This window comes from Lepidochelys kempii, chromosome 27 (genome assembly GCF_965140285.1).
Source record: "Lepidochelys kempii isolate rLepKem1 chromosome 27, rLepKem1.hap1, whole genome shotgun sequence".
Lineage (NCBI taxonomy): Eukaryota > Metazoa > Chordata > Testudines > Cheloniidae > Lepidochelys > Lepidochelys kempii.
This window is the reverse complement of record NC_136406.1, coordinates 10,860,784-10,879,909: the sequence shown is the minus strand read 5'-3', so window position 1 is coordinate 10,879,909 and position 19,126 is coordinate 10,860,784. Positions and strand designations below refer to the sequence as shown.

The 19,126-nt window shown below is 50.6% G+C and overlaps 1 protein-coding gene across 2 annotated transcripts; it reads right to left on the bottom strand.

Annotated features, from left to right (window-relative positions):
- Positions 1 to 1,433: 1,433 nt before the first annotated feature.
- LSM12 (LSM12 homolog) lies at positions 1,434 to 17,760 on the bottom strand. Of its 2 annotated transcripts, none has more exons than XM_073325648.1 (5): positions 17,546 to 17,759; positions 13,956 to 14,089; positions 5,270 to 5,379; positions 3,061 to 3,187; positions 1,434 to 2,087 (listed from the first exon to the last, which is right to left on the bottom strand). In XM_073325648.1, exons 1-5 carry the CDS (start codon positions 17,664 to 17,666, stop codon positions 1,995 to 1,997), a joined length of 585 nt encoding a protein of 194 aa, XP_073181749.1. In that variant the 5' UTR covers positions 17,667 to 17,759; the 3' UTR covers positions 1,434 to 1,994. The 2 variants fall into 2 exon arrangements, with proteins under 2 accessions (XP_073181749.1, XP_073181750.1); XM_073325649.1 differs by lacking the exon at positions 1,434 to 2,087 and adding an exon at positions 2,125 to 2,360 and having other exon boundaries at positions 17,546 to 17,760.
- Positions 17,761 to 19,126: the final 1,366 nt, after the last annotated feature.

Sequence of the window (19,126 nt, the reverse complement as noted above, 5' to 3'; positions counted from 1 at the left end):
TCACCTGCCCGAGATGGCACAAACGTGCCCATTCAATGCAGTACCAAGCTGTTACCCCCCACCCCTCTCTACAGCAGGGGGGGCACTATGCACCACAGCTCCAAAGACACAGCTGGAAGCAGTCTCTGCTCTGTGCTTCACCCCCCCACCTCCCCCCCACCCAGTACCTACACTGGGGGGGTCCAACAGTGTCCCCCTGATATGAGGACATTGTTCAAGTCCTGCACCCTGCTCTCCGGAAGCCTAGCCCCCTCCAAGCAGGCAGCTTGCCTTTCCAACAGAACAGCAAGGCAAGGCAGTCAATCGAAGGCCAGGGCAGTTCAACCCAGAGGAGGGTTCCGTGTGCTCGAGCCTGCACAAAACCCCTGCTCTGCCTCACTGCCGGGCACCAGGCTGCAGCCAAACAAACCCACCAATGCAGACACTTTTGATGGTTAAAAAAATTTTGGGTTTTATTGTTTTGCTAAACAATACTAAAAAAATTTCCATTTTTTTTTCTTTTAAAGGCAGGGCTTGAATTATTTAATTTTGATCCATTTATTTAAAAAAAAGGGAAGGGGGAAGATCATGGCAAAAAATAAAAAATAATCGCGAGACTTCCGCAGCTTAGCCGTACCCCTGCCTAGCTTGGGAGGAAGCCAGTTTCACCGGCTCCATAATCTGGCTTGCCGCCGAGCCGATGGCTACAGTCACCCATGCAGCATGCGATGCCAAATGGCTCGACGCATGAATGCCAGCTGGGTACGGTACAGGACAGGGGAAGGCAGCCCGGTGACTAAAGACTTTTAGGGTTGGGTTTGACAGAGTGACAAAAGCCCTCGTGCTCTCTTAGCAAATGGAGCACAGTGCAGCTCTCTGCATGGGCACTCGGACATATACAAACCGTGTCCCAGCTTGTAAGGATCCCAGACGCACGCACGCCTGGAGCGGAAAGGGGATCAAGCACAAACGGCCTGCTATCCAAGTTCATTTGGATAATTTTGACCTTGAAAAAGACAGAAGCCTACACACGACCTAACACGCACGATAGTCGGTGGCATGAGCCGACGCGATGCAAGAGAAAGCCACCGTGTCTCCGGATCTGCCAGCCCACTGAGGACAAGAGACGGCTTTGCTGTACCGTACCGTGGGAGGCAGGGAGGAGTAAATTAGCAGCACCATCCTGTGTTATTCCTAGCGCCTGTGTCTTCCCAGACCGGGCCAACTCGCCTTCAGCACAGGACAGTAAGAAAGCTGTCAGAAGAGGTTTACGATTTAGGGAGCACCACCACCTCCTGCCCTCCCAAATCCCCAGTCTTCGTGTGTGTGAACTCTCCAGAGTGTCACACGCAAAGCCACCAACTCTGCCAAGGCTGATTAGGGGTGGGGAGGGTTGTTTGCCTTTTCTTTTTTTTGCCATGATCCCGGTGAAGAGAACTGCTAGAAGCAGAAAATATTTAAAGAACATTTTAATATATATATTCATATATATATTTAAAGATAAGAAAAATAATTCTAATTCAAGCCTTGCCCTGTGCAAACAAAATTAAAACGGGACCATGCCGGTGGCAGAAAGGCCCCGATTCAGTTAACACAGTCAGATTGTTATTTTTATTTTTAGCAGGGTATTGGGGGGAAGGGCAGATTCTCCTACGTCAAAGAAGGGAGGGGAGAATGGTGGACCCCCTTTACAAAAATAAAAGGGGGGGGTGTTGTGTGGGGTGGCGGAAGAGGAAAGGAAGTCAAAAATAAAACTAACAAAGTCTGACTGTCCTAGGAGAAAACATGGCGGACAAAAAGAAAGGTTGTCAGTCAAGTAATGGATGATCTTTTAAATTATTCTCTTTTTTTGTTTTAAAGTCTAAAGTTTGGAAGTGGGGAGCTCCCCGTTAAAGAGCCCCCCGGAAATAAAATAGAACCCTGGCCCTCCCCCGCCCCGGCCTCCTTTGAAGAAATCCTGTCGGCTTCTGCTGGATCTTGGAAGAGTGCCCCCGGTGATCGGAAGGGGGCAGGACTCAGGATGACAGGGTGGCTTCCTTCTGTGTTTGCTGTGCTTGTGAACCTTGCATTACCTTTTGGCTTTCCACATCTCTAAAATGTTTCTCAACCTGGCCGAGGGGGGAAGAGAAAAAGGGAGAAGATGGATCAACATTGCTGAGTTTTAATTGTACAATTTCACATGGCGTGCGAACAGGGGTGACCGGGTCTCGTGGGTGCCAGGCGCATGCAAGAAAGTGGTCCATGGTGACCAGAAGCAATCGTTGCGACCAGTGGGATTTGCAGCAGCTGGGATGGGGATTACGGGCACATGCTCCACCTCCTCCACCCTGGTAGATGGAGACCGTCAATGGTTCAGCTACAACTCAACAGCTGTATTTGTCCTACACGGTTTGCAAAGAGACACACTCAGACACAGGCAGTACGGAACGGCATACTCTTCCCCAGAGACTGGTCTATGTCAGGGGTTCTGAAACTTTTGGATTGGTGACCCCTTTCACAAGCCTCTGAGTGCAACCCCCCCTTATACATTAAAAACACTTTTTTATATATTTAACATCATTATAAATGCAGGAGGCAAAGCGGGGTTTGGGGTGGAGGCTGACAGCTCGTGACCCCCTGAGGGGTCCCGACCCCCAGTTTGAGAACCCATGGTCTATGTGACCTGGGGTGGGTGCCAGGGAGATCACAACTCCCCAGTGGATAAAGCTTTAATATCAAACCCATAACTCCTTCCACAGCCTGACTGCTCCGTCAGTAAAACCGGGACGGGGACCGGACAGCAGAGTCCAGCCTTGGAAGTGGCTTGGCTCCATAGCGAGAGGTTCCACAGGAAACAGGTACAAGAGACACCAGGCCCCTTTAGAGGACCATTAGGAGACCCCTTTTAAACCATTTCCTGCTTGATTCAAAACCCTGCTGCAGGCACTGACTGGAACAAGAGTTGCAGCTACCCTTCGGACACAATGCACCGTTCCTCGTTGGGAGCAGACAGCACCGAGTGGGGGGAAGGGTTCTTCCACGTGACAATGATGGGGTCCCACAGGTACCTACATGGGGGGGATTCACCCTCCCTCTACTCACTATTTTGCGTACGTGACTCAGGGCACTTCCCTCCTTGCCTTTACAGTTTTCCACTTGGTACGGAGGAGCGATAACGACGTCTTCCATCACCACTATGTTCTTCTCTTGCCATTTACAGTCTTTAATGCTGGGAAAGGCAGAAACAGGGCAGGATTTTATTAATACCGCCGTACACTCACCCCCACCCACAACTGCCCAGCAGCTCCGGAGCCATAACTCTCCTACTCCCACCCGCCTACCTCCCCTCTCATGTGGGTTTCAAAAGGGCCCCCACCTGTTCCCAACACTGGCTGTGGTAGCTCTGAAACCAGATCACTGCAGACAGGAGTGAGCTGCTGCCCTGTCCTGATGAACCAGCCTTGGGGGCGTGGCTGGGCCAGCACATCACTGAAGGCACAGCCGGTACCTCCAGGGAAGGATTACGGGAAGCAGCGTCCCGATGAGAGATCTGTCTAGAGGCAAGATTGACAGAGCCAGAAGAGTACCCTGAAGTTACCTACTACAGGACAGGCCCAACAAAGAAAATAACAGAACACCACTAGCCATCATCTTCTGCCCCAACTAAAACCTCTCCTAGATCATCAAAGATCTACAACCTATCCTGAAGGACGACCTATCACTCTCACAGATCTTGGGAGACAGGCCAGTCCTTGCTTACAGACAGCCCCCCAACCTGAAGCAAATACTCACCAGCAACCAAATACCACACAACAGAACCACTAACCCAGGAACCTATCCTTGCAGCAAAGCCCGTTGCCAACTGTGTCCACATATCTATTCAGGGGACACCATCATAGGGCCTAATCACATCAGCCACACTATCAGAGGCTCGTTCACTTGCACATCTACCAATGGGATATATGCCATCATGTGCCAGCAATGCCCCTCTGCCATGTACATTAGCCAAACTGGACAGTCTCTACGTAAAAGAATAAATGGACACAAATCAGACGTCCAGAATTATAACATTCAAAAACCAGTCGGAGAACATTTCAATCTCTCTGGCCACTCGATTACAGACCTAAAAGTGGCAATTCAACAAAAAAAAATTCAGAAACAGATTCCAACGAGAGACTGCTGAATTGGGATTAATTTGCAAACTGGACACCATTAAATCAGGCTTGAATAAAGACTGGAAGTGGATGTGTCATTACACAAAGTAAAACTATTTCCCCATGTTTATTTTTCCCCCCTACTGTTCCTCACACGTTCTTGTCAACTGCTGGAAATGGCCCACCTTGATTATCACTACAAAAGGTTTTCTCTCTCCCCTGCTGGTAATAGCTCACCTTACCTGATCACTCTCCTTACAGTCTGTATGGTAACACCCATTGTTTCATGTTCTCTGCGTATATAAAATCTCCCCACTGTATTTTCCACTGCACGCATCCAATGAAATGAGCTGTAGCCCTCGAAAGCTTATGCTCAAATAAGTTTGTTGGTCTCTAAAGTGCCACAAGTCCTCCTGTTCTTTTTGAGGATACAGACTAACACGGCTGCTACTCTGAAACCACTGTTTCAACAACAACCACCGTTGTTGTGGGCTTGGAGTTACGACATCGCCTCTCAGTTACAAGTCGCTCTGCCAGGTAGAGGTGCAAGCCCTCCGGGAAGGGAGCATGCTCAGGGCGCGTTGAGGAACTGCAGATCTGATTGCGTTCTGAAGCGCGGGAGCTCTCCCATGTACCTGTAACACTAGACTGTGCCTTGGGCTGGGACATTGGCTAATCAAACCCCTTGCACTTCAGTCCAACTGCTCACAAGGCCACAGGCTGCCACAGGCCAGGGAGAGGGTTGAAATGGCACAGCTCCAGCTGTAATTTGAGGAAGCTAGGCAGGGTTGAGACTCTCCGTCCCATGGGGCCATTTCCACCCACACTACATAGTGAGCTGAAGTGTGGCCTAGAGGAGCAGTTGGCAGCTTGGCCAGTCCAGCTGCAGCAGACCAGGGCCCATGGAAGGCCGGACAGCGCACATAGCAATGGGGGAGGGCAGCAATCACGGACACGGGGCCAACCCAGAGGAGCCTGGAGGTCCTGTTACACGTATGGGTAGTTGGGAGTGACTAGACAGACCACCAGCGAGAGGGAAGCTCTCGGAATCCGTCCCAGGAAGAGTTACCCCGCCCGCTAGAGAACACAGGCACACTCACGTATCTGAGGGTGAAGGAAACAAAGACCTCCCAGCCACCCTCCCGCAGCCAACTTACGTCTTATGTATAGTCTGGAAAAGCTGCTGTCCCTCCAGAGAGACACCAGCACTAATTGCATACGCCTGGCTCATCTTCTCTTCCTTCTCTGTCCGCGCTTTGTTGGCAAGCTGCAGGGAGGGAAACAAAGACCCAGAGCGTTATTGATTTTTGACCACAAAACAGCAGCGTCCCGAGTGGGAGAGAGGGAGCGGCAAAGAGAAATTAAGACTGGCTGGCCTGCATTTGACAGAGGTGCATCCTGCTGGTGAAATGGTTTGCATAAAGGCAACCGGCTCCAGAAATAACCTGGTACATGCCTTACTGAAGTAAACACAGGGGAAATTAAACTGAGCAACAGCAGGGCTCCAGCAGAAAGACTTCAGGACCACGCTAGTGCAAGCAACAATGCTCCAGCCTAGAGCTCAGATACGCACCGGACTCCTGAGTGGTCAGAGTACAGAGCTCACTTAGCTTGTAAGATCTCTGGTCTCCTCTCATGCAGCTGGCACATCTGAAGCACCATGCACTCCTCCCTTGATTCAGCCCCACTACGAATAGTTCTGACTATTCAAAGGAGATGTATTCCTAGCCAGGATCGGGGCCCCACGGGGCCGGGCACTGTGCAGCGCTAAAATAAGAGTCCCTGCCTCAAGGTGCTCAGAGTCTAGTAGCTTCTGTGCTGGGAAAAAAAAACATTTTCATGGTAATTTTGCAAGCCTGAGTTACAGGTTCCCAGACACTGCCTGCCATCAGTACCGCACAGACCTGACAGGGAACCTCCAAGGGCAAGTCTCCCAGCCCATTCAGTGCTTGGCCTCTCAGAGGAGATGGCCAACAAACCCCACCCAAAACCATGACACAGATTCCTACCAGCTAGGTATGGGACAGACTGCCAGCTCATTTAATGCAAGTCACAGAACAGCCAGGTATTAGCAGCTTGTTTGATCAGGGCTGGATTTGGACTTGAGACAGGCCGTTTCCACCACACAGAGAAAGCCTACTGGGAAAATGCGTATGATGCCTGTTTGCGTCAGGCACTACCCTGGAAGTTAGGTACTTTAAATGCTCATGCTATGCATGTTTCTCACATGTTAAAAATGCATCTCTGCACTTCATGGTTTAGATCACAGGTTAAGCTTGTTTGATGGTAGCAAAAAAAACAGAGGATGCAAACAGACCTTTGCCCTTTTCATTCAAAGATCTCAAAGACCTTTATGTACCTAAGTTTAAAAAAGAAGTCTAGTCTTTTTAAGGTAGTTTTCGTAACCACATCTGCCCTGGAGTCCCCTGACAACTTTGGGGCTTTACAGTCACATTCTCCTATTTTGTGCCCCCTCATTTCTGTGCAAAGCGCACACAGGCAGGAAAAAAAGAGATTATATACAAATGTGCTGTCAAATACACAGCAGCAGAATTGCCCATCTCCTAATCTCAGAATCGTGGTCATTTCAGGTATTAACAGCAGGTGGGTTATTGGGGTTATGAGGGCTTGTCTACACAGGGAATCGGAGCAGCGGAGTTATGTTGGAATAACTATCCCAACATAGCTACTTCAGGACACACACAACCCCCCACACACTCTCTGTGGACTCTAGTCTAGAATCAGAGCAATTTTATTCTGGAATAGTTACTCCACTCACAAAGCAGAGTAATTATTGTAGAATACAGTACCCACGGGGGGGTGGGGTTACGCCACTGCATGGGGCTGAAGCCCAGGGCCCTGAGCCCTGCCACCCGAAGCCGAAGCCTGAGCAACTTAGCTTGGCGGGGCCCGTTGCATGGGGTCCCAGGCAACTGCCCTGCTTGCCACCCCCTAACGCTAGTCCCGGCGTTTATATGCAGAAAACAAGTTGTGGTGGCCCAGGTGGGCCATGGAGTTTGTATAGGATGTTGGAGGGGCGGGGGGGGGGGGAGGAGGGAGGTGGGGAGCCTCAGAAAGAAAAAGGGTGAGAACCTCTGTGCTATAGCCCCCACGAGAGGGATCCATTCCCAGCTCACAGAACAGGGACGACAGGGGTAAAGTTAACAGACTGCCAGCAGAATGCAGATGCTTCTTTGCCATAAAGGAGAAAGCATCTCATGCCGGCTGATCCCTAGAAAACATCTTCTGTAGATACAGAGCCAACTCGCAAAACAGCCCGTCCCAGGGCACAGTCTTCCTGAAGGCTCACACCAAATATCCCAAGGAAAGTCACCTTTGATTAGCTAGAAATGGCACATTTCACACAGCTGTGAGATGCATCATCAAGATTCTCTCCCCCACACCCCCTTCCCAGTATGAAAATCCTACGCGCCACCGAGCAGAGGAACTTTGCTACAAACAATTCTCGACAATAGCAAAAGATCGATCTCCCCTCCACCCACAGAGAGAGAAAAAAATCTAGCCAAAAAGCAGCTGGTTGTGTCCTGTTTCAATGCTTAGGTGAATGAGACTTTTACTGAAGAACTGTGAAGCTGTAATACCAAAAGGGGATGGGGGGAATCCTGCTCTTGCTCATTAGCAATCCTTCTGGCTGCTGATTGATGGTTTAGTTAAAGATCACTCAGAGCTAATCTCACTTGGTAGCTGGATTACAAGACTCATTTCAACATAGTTTTCCGGTAATTTACAGTGGATAAAAGTCACCTAAGCAACAACCATGTTTCTATATGGCTGCTGCAAAACACTGTTTCCCTGACTTGTGGGAGCAGGGATTTTTTGCCTGAGAAGGGTTGCTTTAACGGGTTTCTATAGCAAAGTATGGTTGGTTCACCTAGTTGTCAGCAGAGAGAATGCCCAGGGTGGTCACGGTTCTAGGAGCTGCTTAACCGCCTCAGTTAAACAGGGTGGCAGTTTGCATGGTCTTGCTCCCAGTGAAGGCTGGACCTGTAATGCATCCCCCTCTGTAGCTGAGAGACTGAATTCATTCTTATTGTACACAACCAGCAGTTTATTCCCAGCTTCTTGTGTTTGACAAGACACTGAAGCGTTCAGCAGAAGACTCCTCTGCACGGAGAGAGCTGGATGCTCAGACAGGCTCTTTGTCCATTTGGGTGCTGACTTAACTCAAAACAGTGGCTACGTTGGATACACATTCCCTGTCCAGTGGCCTGGCATGTGAGAGATGCAGGAGAGACCAGTCAGGTCTTCGTGGGGACCCTGCCTTTGCAAGAAATTACACTGTAGGGAGCAAATCTCCCCCGTGAGGGAGTGTTAGTACATTCTACACAGCAGCCCACCGCCTCAAAACCAAGCGGCCAGTCACACGCACTGCCAGACAGAGGGGGGGAATGCCTCCGCTGGCCGAGAGCTCATATCACTGTCTTCACATAACTAGACCCCCAGCCAGGAACATAAACACAGTAAACCAAAGCAAAGCATGTCTAAGACTTGCAGACAACATCCAAAGAATGCTTTAGGGATTCCTCCCCCCCTAAATTAAACAGTGCTTTAGTCCACCTACAAATAAGGAGGGATCAAGGGGAAACCCCTAGGATTCCAGCCCTCAGCCTCTGACCAGAACAATGTACTTAGTCACCTGCTGAAGAATGAAACTAAGGGTAACAAACTCACATTTACTGGTGTTCATTAATCCCACATATCAAGCTCCTAATCTGAAAGGTCCTTACAGAAGCAAAAGAGCTCATAGGATGTGCTCTATTACTTACCACTGCTACCTACAGAAGAGAAAAATTAACTGCATCTGCAAAAGCCTAGTTCACACTGTTTCCAATTCCAGCATTCAAAGCAGTTTCACTGTCAAATATACTCGGCCGTTCCAGCTCCCCCAGTCTCCAAAGAGCATCTGAACTTGCTGCTATGAGCCTATTAAGCAGATTCAGCTATACACCTTGTGCAAGAGCTCTGTGAATGGATGAGTCACTTCCCTTCCCTATTCACAGATATATGAATGGTATGAATACGTGCAAGCCTAAAAGAAAGCCACCGAGTTCCAATAAGCTGCCTAGTCACATTCCTCAGTCCCCCCCTCCCCTGAGACTCCTCATCCCCCCAGGTACTAAATGGCAACTAAGTTAATTAGACAAATAGACCTGTTGCCCTCTTATCCCAAGAGGGCCACTCCCAGTTCAGAACCATACAGATGCAGAGTGACATCTCATCGCACAGGCTGAACAAGCTCACATTAGTAATGGTGTCAGTATAAACCAGCAGTCTAGTTACAACAAGGTGAGGCAGACGCTGATCTCTAGCCAGCCTTCTACTGAAGTGGGCTTAGTTGTTTGCAGCCATGTCTCAGGCCCCAGGAGCACAGTCCCTGTGGCATCCTCTCTACAGAGCTGTGCAGCCAGGGAAAAGGATTCTAGGAGGTAGAGACAATTTACTGGTTGTACGCGGCTGAACGCAGGGCTCACAGCAACAAAGCGGTTGACAAGCCCCAAAGCCATCTATGTTACAGCCTCCCTTCAAACCACTGTTAGTTTCTGGTGGAAACACTACAGCCAATAAGTCTCCATCCAGCCCATGCATAGGACATCTTGTGGCTACCTTCAAGTGTTAGTCTAGCTCCTTAAACTCATTTTTTGAGCCTTCAGCTTCCTAAGTGGACTGCCAGCTCCCGGCTTGAACACACCAGTGAAATTAACACTAAATTAGTCAAAGGATGACATTCGCACCCGGGGAAATAATGTTTGTTTCACAGTTCTCCTTTCTCCAACTCCTTTACTTTGCTCCCAAGGCCATAGATTGAAGAGTCCTCAATTCAGATCCTTTCCAGAACATCTCCCTGGTTTGCCCACCACTGCAACTGCAAAATTGTCTTCGTTCAGCCACATCTTGACCAAACATCCTCATCATCTACCCTTCTTAATGCTTGGCAATTCCTGTTATAATCTTTTACAGCCAGGTCCTGTGGGCATCACAAATACCATAGTTCGACTTTCACCGCAGGATGCATAAACATATCACCCTCTCTCCATCCTGCCTTCTAGCAGCACATCCATTTACCAGTCCTATTCACAAGCGTTGCCTCCTGGTTTTCAAGTTTCACCTTAACTAAATTCCTCTCTCCACTTTCCCTGCTTGCTCACCTCCCCTTCCCAGGGCTCTTTTATTTGTGCTGGATCCGGGATTTCTTCTCCATGCTGCCACATCCACCTGCGACCGAATCTCCAACATTCACTCCCCGTCCCTCATTCTTCCATTCACACCTAGGACTAGTGTAGACAAATACTTTCTTTGCTGCTTTAAATGGCAGCTCTCTATTTCCATCTTCATACATCATCCCCCGCCCCCATATGAAATCTGTACTCCGTTAAGAGTTTCTCTACATCCCTTTAGTAGCATTTTTAACTTTCTCTGACACTCCAGCTAGCAGTTTGCACTACTTCCCAGTCCTGAAGCATCCAGACAACAGCCTACACAGCCGCCCTTGGAAGAGGAGTTCTGTAAATGCAAGAGGTATAAAATGCTGCAGTCGTCTCAATCAGGCAAAGACCATATTTTAATTATGGGAACACAGACAGATTTCTGGACACTTGAATTGCCAGCGGAAGTACAATTTGATTTGGGTTTCTTGCACTGAAGAATTTCTATAGAGCCTTCCTGCCAGCAAAATAACTAACCAAGTGCTTTTAATTGAATAAGTTTGTTGGTTAATACACTATTAAATGTGCTATGCATACAGTGATCCCCCCCATAGCCAAGTAAGGACCTGTAACATCTATTACACCTAAGTAGTAGCATTTACAGTTACAGCAGGTGATGCAGCTACAAGGTGTAATTAAGTTTCTGCAGTAATTGGGTCATTTGATACCTTGGTCAACACAATAATCCATCAATAAGCAAAACGAAACTAACATAAGCCACAGACAATGCCACAAAAGGAGTATACTTGTGTTTAGGGACAAAGCCTGTGGTTCCTAGGTATCGTGTCATGTTACCTTACTGTGGATGGCTTCTATAGTGAACGTTTAATGCTATACTGGGAACTCCACCCACCACAAATACTACCTTGTCTGTTAGCAATTACCACCACCTGGGTCAGATTTTTCCCCCTCTCCCTCCCACCCACCCCTAAAAACTTCCTTAAAAATGGCAGCCACACCCTGTTTAAGATTGCTTCTCTCAACTGCATTTCCTGCCCTGAAACCTCCCTCCACTTTAAAATGAATCAAATAAAGCCAAATCCAAAATTTATCTATACCTTGAAGCTTCCAAATCTCTAATTTTGACCGCTTGCCCTCCGATTTTAACTCAGAAGAATGCTAACCCCCAAAAGGCCCATCAAGCTGAGGCAGCCCTGCCAGAAACTGTGTCCATTCCCTCCCTCACTAAGATTACAGGCGAGTCTCATTTTACGCTGGGGTTACAGTCTGCAGTCAGTGCGTAAAGCGAAAATCGCGTATGGTCAAAATTACATTGAGTGTAACGGCAGGCGGAATCGCCCGCACTACAGGTACAGTATCTAAATTGTTATTTTTCTCTCTCTTGTTTTTGCCGACCACGGAAAGCTGAATTCGCACATGTTAAATGCGCGTAAGATGAGACTCGCCTGTACACTGAAATGCAGCTGAAGGATGTATTTGTCTACCATGCAGTTACGGGCTAAAGCCTTTCTCCAACGCTCCAGGGGCCATTAGAAGACCAGCACCGATCATGCAAAACCCTAACTAAGCTACACCTTCCCTACACCGCTCTGTTTCCCCAGCCCAGTTGGCTGGGGCATTTAGCACAAGGCATCCAACTTATCTGACTGCACCAGATCATTTCCCTTTCCATTTCTCAGACAGTACCTCTTGAAAACCAGAAATGATCTATTTTAGAGGGGAAGTTACATTCAAGTTACACACAGATCCCCGAGATACAACTGACACTCCGTGTCTTTCAAGGCTTCTGGGCCTTCCCTCCATAGGGACTCTGACCTGCTCACAAGAGCGCGAAAATGCCAATTGATGGGAATCCATTGGAGACTGAATAAAGCAAGGGCACATGGCAAACATGGGCTGGAAGGGTGACTGCTTAAGTGTTAACCTGCCCATAGCCACTTCTGTCAATTAGCATCACCTCCAAAACGGGAAACAAATACAAGCGGTTTTGACCTGTGATTTTGTAGCCAATAATGTCAGTTCTTGACCATACCACCTGCCAAAGAAAATGGCAGTGATGGGAGACTCAGCCGACGGCAAGCTCTGTGAGCAAGGAATGCACTACCCTGTATTAGCATTGCAAGGAGACAGCACTATGAAGCAAGCTACTTTTTGGCCAAGAGATCCTGACCACTTGTGGTCACTGAAGAGCCGGCTGTACTTTTACATAAGACTATGGGTGTTAGACCTAGTGTCCTGGCTAAATTCCAGCTCAGGTGATTGTAATCCACCTACCTAGATTTCCACTGCACTTAGACACAGGAAAGTTACTCTTCACTTCCCGCTGTGACTTTCTACTGCTGAAATACTGGGGCTTCAGCAGGAAACGGAGGGTTCCACACAGCTGCAGTTTTTCTAGAAGAGATGCTAACTGAACTTAAAACATTAGATAGTCATTGAGGTATTGAACACAGGAAGCCTTCGGTCACTGCCACTTCACACACCTTTAACATTCAGATGCCAGCTTGCCATTATTAGGCCTGGTCTACACTTAAAAGTTAGGTGGACGTAGTTACAGCATTCAGGATCTGACAAATCCATACCCAAACACCGTAGCTATGTAGACCTAACCTCCAACATAGATGCAGCTAGGTGTATGGTAAGAATGCTTCTGTCAACATAGCTACAGTTGCTCAGGGAGGTGGGTGCTCCTACAGCAACAGAAAAACCTCCTCTGCGTAGTGGAAAGGTTTATACTGTAGGTGTTACAGCGGCTTAGTACAGCTGTGCCGCTGTGGTGTCCATGATGTATACACGGCCTTAGGATCATAGGTCCGTGTATCCTATAAGCCTTGCTTGAGTCCAGTCACAACACAGCAAAACCCTGACTGACTGAGTGGGGTCTTACGGTGCAGAGTGGACTATACGTGGTCCCAAATTGCACCTACAGCAGTTTAGACGCCAAGGTTGTGGCACGCTTCAGGATAGTTAAGACACAGAGACAGTCTCCATGACAAGGCCATGTTGAAATCACGTCCAAAAGCCCCCTGGATTTTGACACTGTAAACAGGACCAAAAAGTGTACACATACCGTACTAACCTAGACAAGCCTGGTGATCAGCACTAAAATCAGGTATGCACTGGCTGAACAGCAAGTTGGACCCAAGACAAAAAAAGTTGGTCTCGTCAGTTTCCTTGTAAAATACATTAAGCAGAAGAAATGGCCAATAACCCATTCCTCCTCTAGCTCCATTCAGCCAGGTATGCTCCATACCATGCTTTGGCAAAACACATGCAGCTAATTAAGCATGGCCACAAGATTCCAGACCATCACATTTTCATCTGCACAATGAAGAATTCAGTTGTCCATGGACTAGTCACCTTGGAAAACCCCCCTCCACATTCTCTACTTTAGGCCTGAACGATGACCGCTAAGTATAAAGATGGACAGACTGCCCATTAACATAGAAACGTTAATGCACTTCTAAGTGCTTCACAGTATGTGGGGAACCAGAATAGCAACCTGCACATGAATATTTTGATTTAAATTCATAAAAGCAATGTCAGCTAAGCAAACATTGGGCAAAGTATGGTATTTTAACAGTAAGAAATGCAACTCTTCCTGTCAATCAAATCAAGTGTAAATCCATGAGCACACAAAAGGATAAAGGGTCCTTACCTTGCTAACATTGAGTGATGCTAAAGGAGGAGGGGTTTCCGTGCGGTCATTAATTATTTCCACTTCTGAAACATATTGTAAGTTTACGAGCAGGATATCTGCATGGTTGGGCTTTCCACTGGAAGAGGGACATTCTGGAGGAAAACAGCATTAAGGAAAACAAATCCAGGCAGACACACTTAACAAGTCTAAAAAGACAACTGGTAAGGAGGGCTATTTGATGGAGTTTAGAGAACAAGTCAATAGAAGAGTCAGCTTTTCAGCATATAAATTCTTCTACCACACTAAACCCTGTAACAATGGAACGATTGGTCAGCAGTAGAAACCAGAAACAGTGCTAGCAACAACTACTTAAACTCAGCTGCTGCCAGCATGGCTTCCCTGACCATGGGACAGGATCTTTTTCTTTTACTAATAATTGTTATAACTACATTGTAGAGAACCTAGGATGCCGTGTGATCTACAGCATGCTTTTCAGGGGTACATACAACCGTGCCCATTCTAGTCAAGGAAGCTTAGAGGGGTTTATGTCATGGTTTTGATGGTGGTGGGGAGAAGGCATTGCTGATCAGCACAGATGTCAATAAACCTTTGCTTATTTACATGGAGAAATTGACCAAAATAAGCCACTGCGGAATAAGATACTCCAAAATAACTCTCTGTGTGGGGCACTCATTCTGGAGTAAGAGTGTGTGCATGGGTAGTTATTGCAGGATAGCTACTGCACTTTAATTTCATGCTCTACCTTATTCCAGAATTACTTCCCCATGTAGACAAACCTTAACAGACACACACTAGGTCTAAAGTCTCTACCAAGAACATTACCTTACTGCAGATGCCACCTGAACACAAAAGTTACTCTAGTCATGCTTTCACCCACATAATAATCAGGTGACAAGCTCTAAAGATTCATAGAACAGACTTTCCCATTCATTACCACATTTTCGATAACATAAACCTTACATGCATTTGAAGTAGTTTGACACTTCTAGAATGACAGAAAAGTGTAAATTAGCCATCAGTTTACCACCCCCAGAAAAATCTTTATAGAACTGACATTAATTCCTGCGCAATCTGTTCCCGATGAAGAGGGATAGTTAGTCCTCCTCTCCTTCATCTGTCTGCTAGAGTAAGCAGAGAAGAACATATCAAGGCGAGAGAGAGATGGTGGGTTTATTAGCATGAGGAGACTGTATTAGACATATGGCTCTGTACACTGCCTCTCCACTTCTAGGAGAGGAGGGAGACTGGTCTCATCCATATAAATGAGGCACACCTGCAGCTTAAAAGCAGAGAACAATCAGATCACCCTCCCACCAGACAAAGTTAACACTACAACTGATATGAAAACCTCACCTGCAGAAACTCATATAAAAAAGGAGAAACTTAGGGGAGAGAAAACTGGGGAAAATACATCACTCCCCAGAGCACTGTGTCCAGATCACATCCTTTTCTCTGGAAAGGGATCAAAACCTGGCCCGCAAGCTAGACCATCTGACCCTACTTCTCAGCCTCCCTTTGCTGTTAAACAGCCACATTCTCATCAAACCCAGATAGCACTGCCCCCTCCAGAAGGGGAGGAACCATTGTAACATCCCACAAAGCAACCTACTCAGATTGCCTCCACTTCCTTGTGAAAGGTTCAAGCAGCACTCCCAAGGCCAGCTCAGACACTGCCCTGACACTGGCTAGCAGTGCCCGGAGGCGGGGAGGCTGGAGACAGAGCTCGTACATGCAGTGGTATGGACTTTGATTCTGGAGTTTCTCTCTCACACAGACCTTGGGGCACCCTGCAAGGCCTTTCCTGAGCATGTGGCGAGAGGCCTGCATGGCCTGTTGTAGACTAACCTTTTCAGTGTGTCCAGAGACTCACGATGGGCTCATGTATTGCCAGGATCTCCATTCCCGGCTTCTACCTCTATATAGCCAGCAGTGGGCCACACAGAGAAGCAAGCACATATCACTCTTTCCCCAAGCAACCTACCCACAGCATCTACCTCTCACCCTTAAATCCGCCCCCCCTCCCGCACACACACGTGTCCCAAGGCAAGATCAAACACCCCCCCCCCAGCTCCATTTTCCCTCCAAAGCTGGGCAGCATCCACTCCGGCCTCTTCTCCCCCCTACTACAGTGCCCAAGGTAGATCAGACACAGCCCCCCGCCCCGTGCAACCCCCCGGCTATATCACAGCCCCGCCCCACACGCCAGCCCCCCAGCGCTGCTCTCCCCGCTCCGCCAGGCGGCTCCCAGGCCGCAGCAGAGCCCCCCAAACGGTGACCCCCACCTGAGCAGGATCGCTCCCGCCCCATCCAGGCCCGCTCCCAGCCCCGGGCTCTCCCCCACCCCCGCGGCGGGCACCAGGCCCACAGACTTCCTCTCCCCGCTCTCCCCTCGGCCCGGCCCCGGCTCTCCCCGCTCTCCCCTCGGCCCGGCCCCGGCCCTCCCCGCTCTCCCCTCGGCCCGGCCCCGGCCCTCCCCGCTCTCCCCTCGGCCCGGCCCCGGCTCTCCCCGCTCTCCCCTCGGCCCGGCCCCGGCTCTCCCCGCTCTCCCCTCGGCCCGGCCCCGGCTCTCCCCGCTCTCCCCTCGGCCCGGCCCCGGCCCCGGCTCTCCCCGCTCTCCCCTCGGCCCGGCCCCGGCCCCGGCTCTCCCCTCGGCCCGGCCCCGGCTCTCCCCGCTCTCCCCTCGGCCCGGCCCCGGCTCTCCCCGCTCTCCCCTCGGCCCGGCCCCGGCTCTCCCCGCTCTCCCCTCGGCCCGGCCCCGGCTCTCCCCGCTCTCCCCTCGGCCCGGCCCCGGCTCTCCCCGCTCTCCCCTCGGCCCGGCCCCGGCTCTCCCCGCTCTCCCCTCGGCCCGGCCCCGGCTCTCCCCGCTCTCCCCTCGGCCCGGCCCCGGCCCCGGCTCTCCCCGCTCTCCCCTCGGCCCGGCCCCGGCTCTCCCCGCTCTCCCCGGCCCCGGCCCCGGCTCTCCCCGCTCTCCCCTCGGCCCGGCCCCGGCTCTCCCCGCTCTCCCCTCGGCCCGGCCCCGGCTCTCCCCGCTCTCCCCTCGGCCCGGCCCCGGCCCCGGCTCTCCCCGCTCTCCCCTCGGCCCGGCCCCGGCCCCGGCTCTCCCCGCTCTCCCCTCGGCCCGGCCCCGGCTCTCCCCGCTCTCGGCCCCGGCTCTCCCCGCTCTCCCCTCGGCCCGGCCCCGGCCCCGGCCCCGGCTCTCCCCGCTCTCCCCTCGGCCCGGCCCCGGCCCCGGCTCTCCCCGCTCTCCCCTCGGCCCGGCCCCGGCCCCGGCTCTCCCCGCTCTCCCCTCGGCCCGGCCCCGGCCCCGGCTCTCCCCGCTCTCCCCTCGGCCCGGCCCCGGCCCCGGCTCTCCCCGCTCTCCCCTCGGCCCGGCCCCGGCCCCGGCTCTCCCCGCTCTCCCCTCGGCCCGGCCCCGGCCCCGGCTCTCCCCGCTCTCCCCTCGGCCCGGCCCCGGCCCCGGCTCTCCCCGCTCTCCCCTCGGCCCGGCCCCGGCTCTCCCCGCTCTCCCCTCGGCCCGGCCCCGGCTCTCCCCGCTCCCTTCGGCCCGGCCCCGGCTCTCCCCGCTCCCCTCGGCCCGGGTCGGATACTGAGCGCCAGCATCTTGCTGGGGTAGTCGAAGGCCACCACCTCGCCCTGCAGCCGCTGCTCCTGGCAGGTCCGGCACGACACCTGGCTCCCCACACTGAAGTACTCGCCCGGGGCCGCCATCTTGTCTCAGCAGCGGCCGCCGCGGCTCGGCTCGGCTCAGCCACCCAGCCACAGGGAGCCCCACGCCAGGCACGGGGGGGCGGGGCCACGGCCGGGGAGCGGAGGGGGCGCTGCCGCGTCGCCCCGCGCGGCGTCTGGCGTCACGACGCAAGGAGGCGGGGGTCTGGGAAGAGGAGGAGAGGGGCGGGGCCCGAGACGCCGCAGGCGGGGAGGGGCGGGGCCAGCAAGGCGAGGTGGAAGTGTGACCTGTGGGTAGGCGTGGTCAGGAGGAGTGGGTGGGGCCATCTGGAGCGGGGAGGCGAGGCCAGCCGTGCAAGGTGGGATTGTGTGACCTTGGGAAGGGCTTTCTGTGCAGTTTAGGATGCAGCAAAGGTTCCATACTCGTCCACCCAATATATACACACACACATAAACCCCTCCTTACAGAAATGCATATATTATATATATATATATATACACACACACCCTTACAGAAATGCATATCTTTTATATATATACACACACACACATACACCCCTCCTTACAGAAATGCATATATTATATATATATATATACACACACACCCTTACAGAAATGCGTATCTTTTATATATATACACACACACACATACACCCCTCCTTACAGAAATGCATATATTATATATATAAACACACACACACCCTTACAGAAATGCATATATTATATATATATATATATACACACACACACACCCTTACAGAAATGCTGCATTAAATAAATGCTAAAGTGGGTCCATGCAAATTAACAATGATAAAAAATAAATCTTGCATTTATTATTCACCACCTTTTCTGCAGTGCTCCAAAATGAGTCAAGCTCTTTACCAACACATCAGCAGTCAGTTCCCCAGCCCAGAACGGCGTGCAGCCTAAACAGAGATGCCATTCAGACATCCTGCTATGTGGGATGCATGTGATACAAATAAAGGCCCCAATCCCTGCAAGGAGATTAGATCCCCACACTTGCGCAGATCTCACTTTAGGATCCAGGCTAAAGTTTGCTGTGTGGCATGTGTGCAAACAAACAAACAAGCCCACAATAAAAATGCCTCTCTGATCCTTGGAAAGATGCTATGATGCAGAATAAAACGATCAACTCCCACACAGTTTCCTTATCCCTGGTGAAGCACTTTGTATCTCATCATTCCAAAGTAGCCAAGTCTGCAGCAATCTGGGAGAAGCAATTGCATCATAACAGGATGGGATCCCACCCCAAAATCAATTGTTTACTAGATTCTTGTGAAAGTCCCTTGAGGAAGCACCAGGCATCTTCCTTACTTTTCTGGAAAGGGTCAAGAAAGTGTTTTATTTCTTCTCCCTTTGTATGCAGCGGTTTAGCAAAAAGAGGATTAGTTTGTTACCACTGATGAAATTAAAGATGACCTACAAAGATTTTTTGTTTTAAATCGGGTGTGTACTCATTTTTGCTTCTTAATCATGGAGAA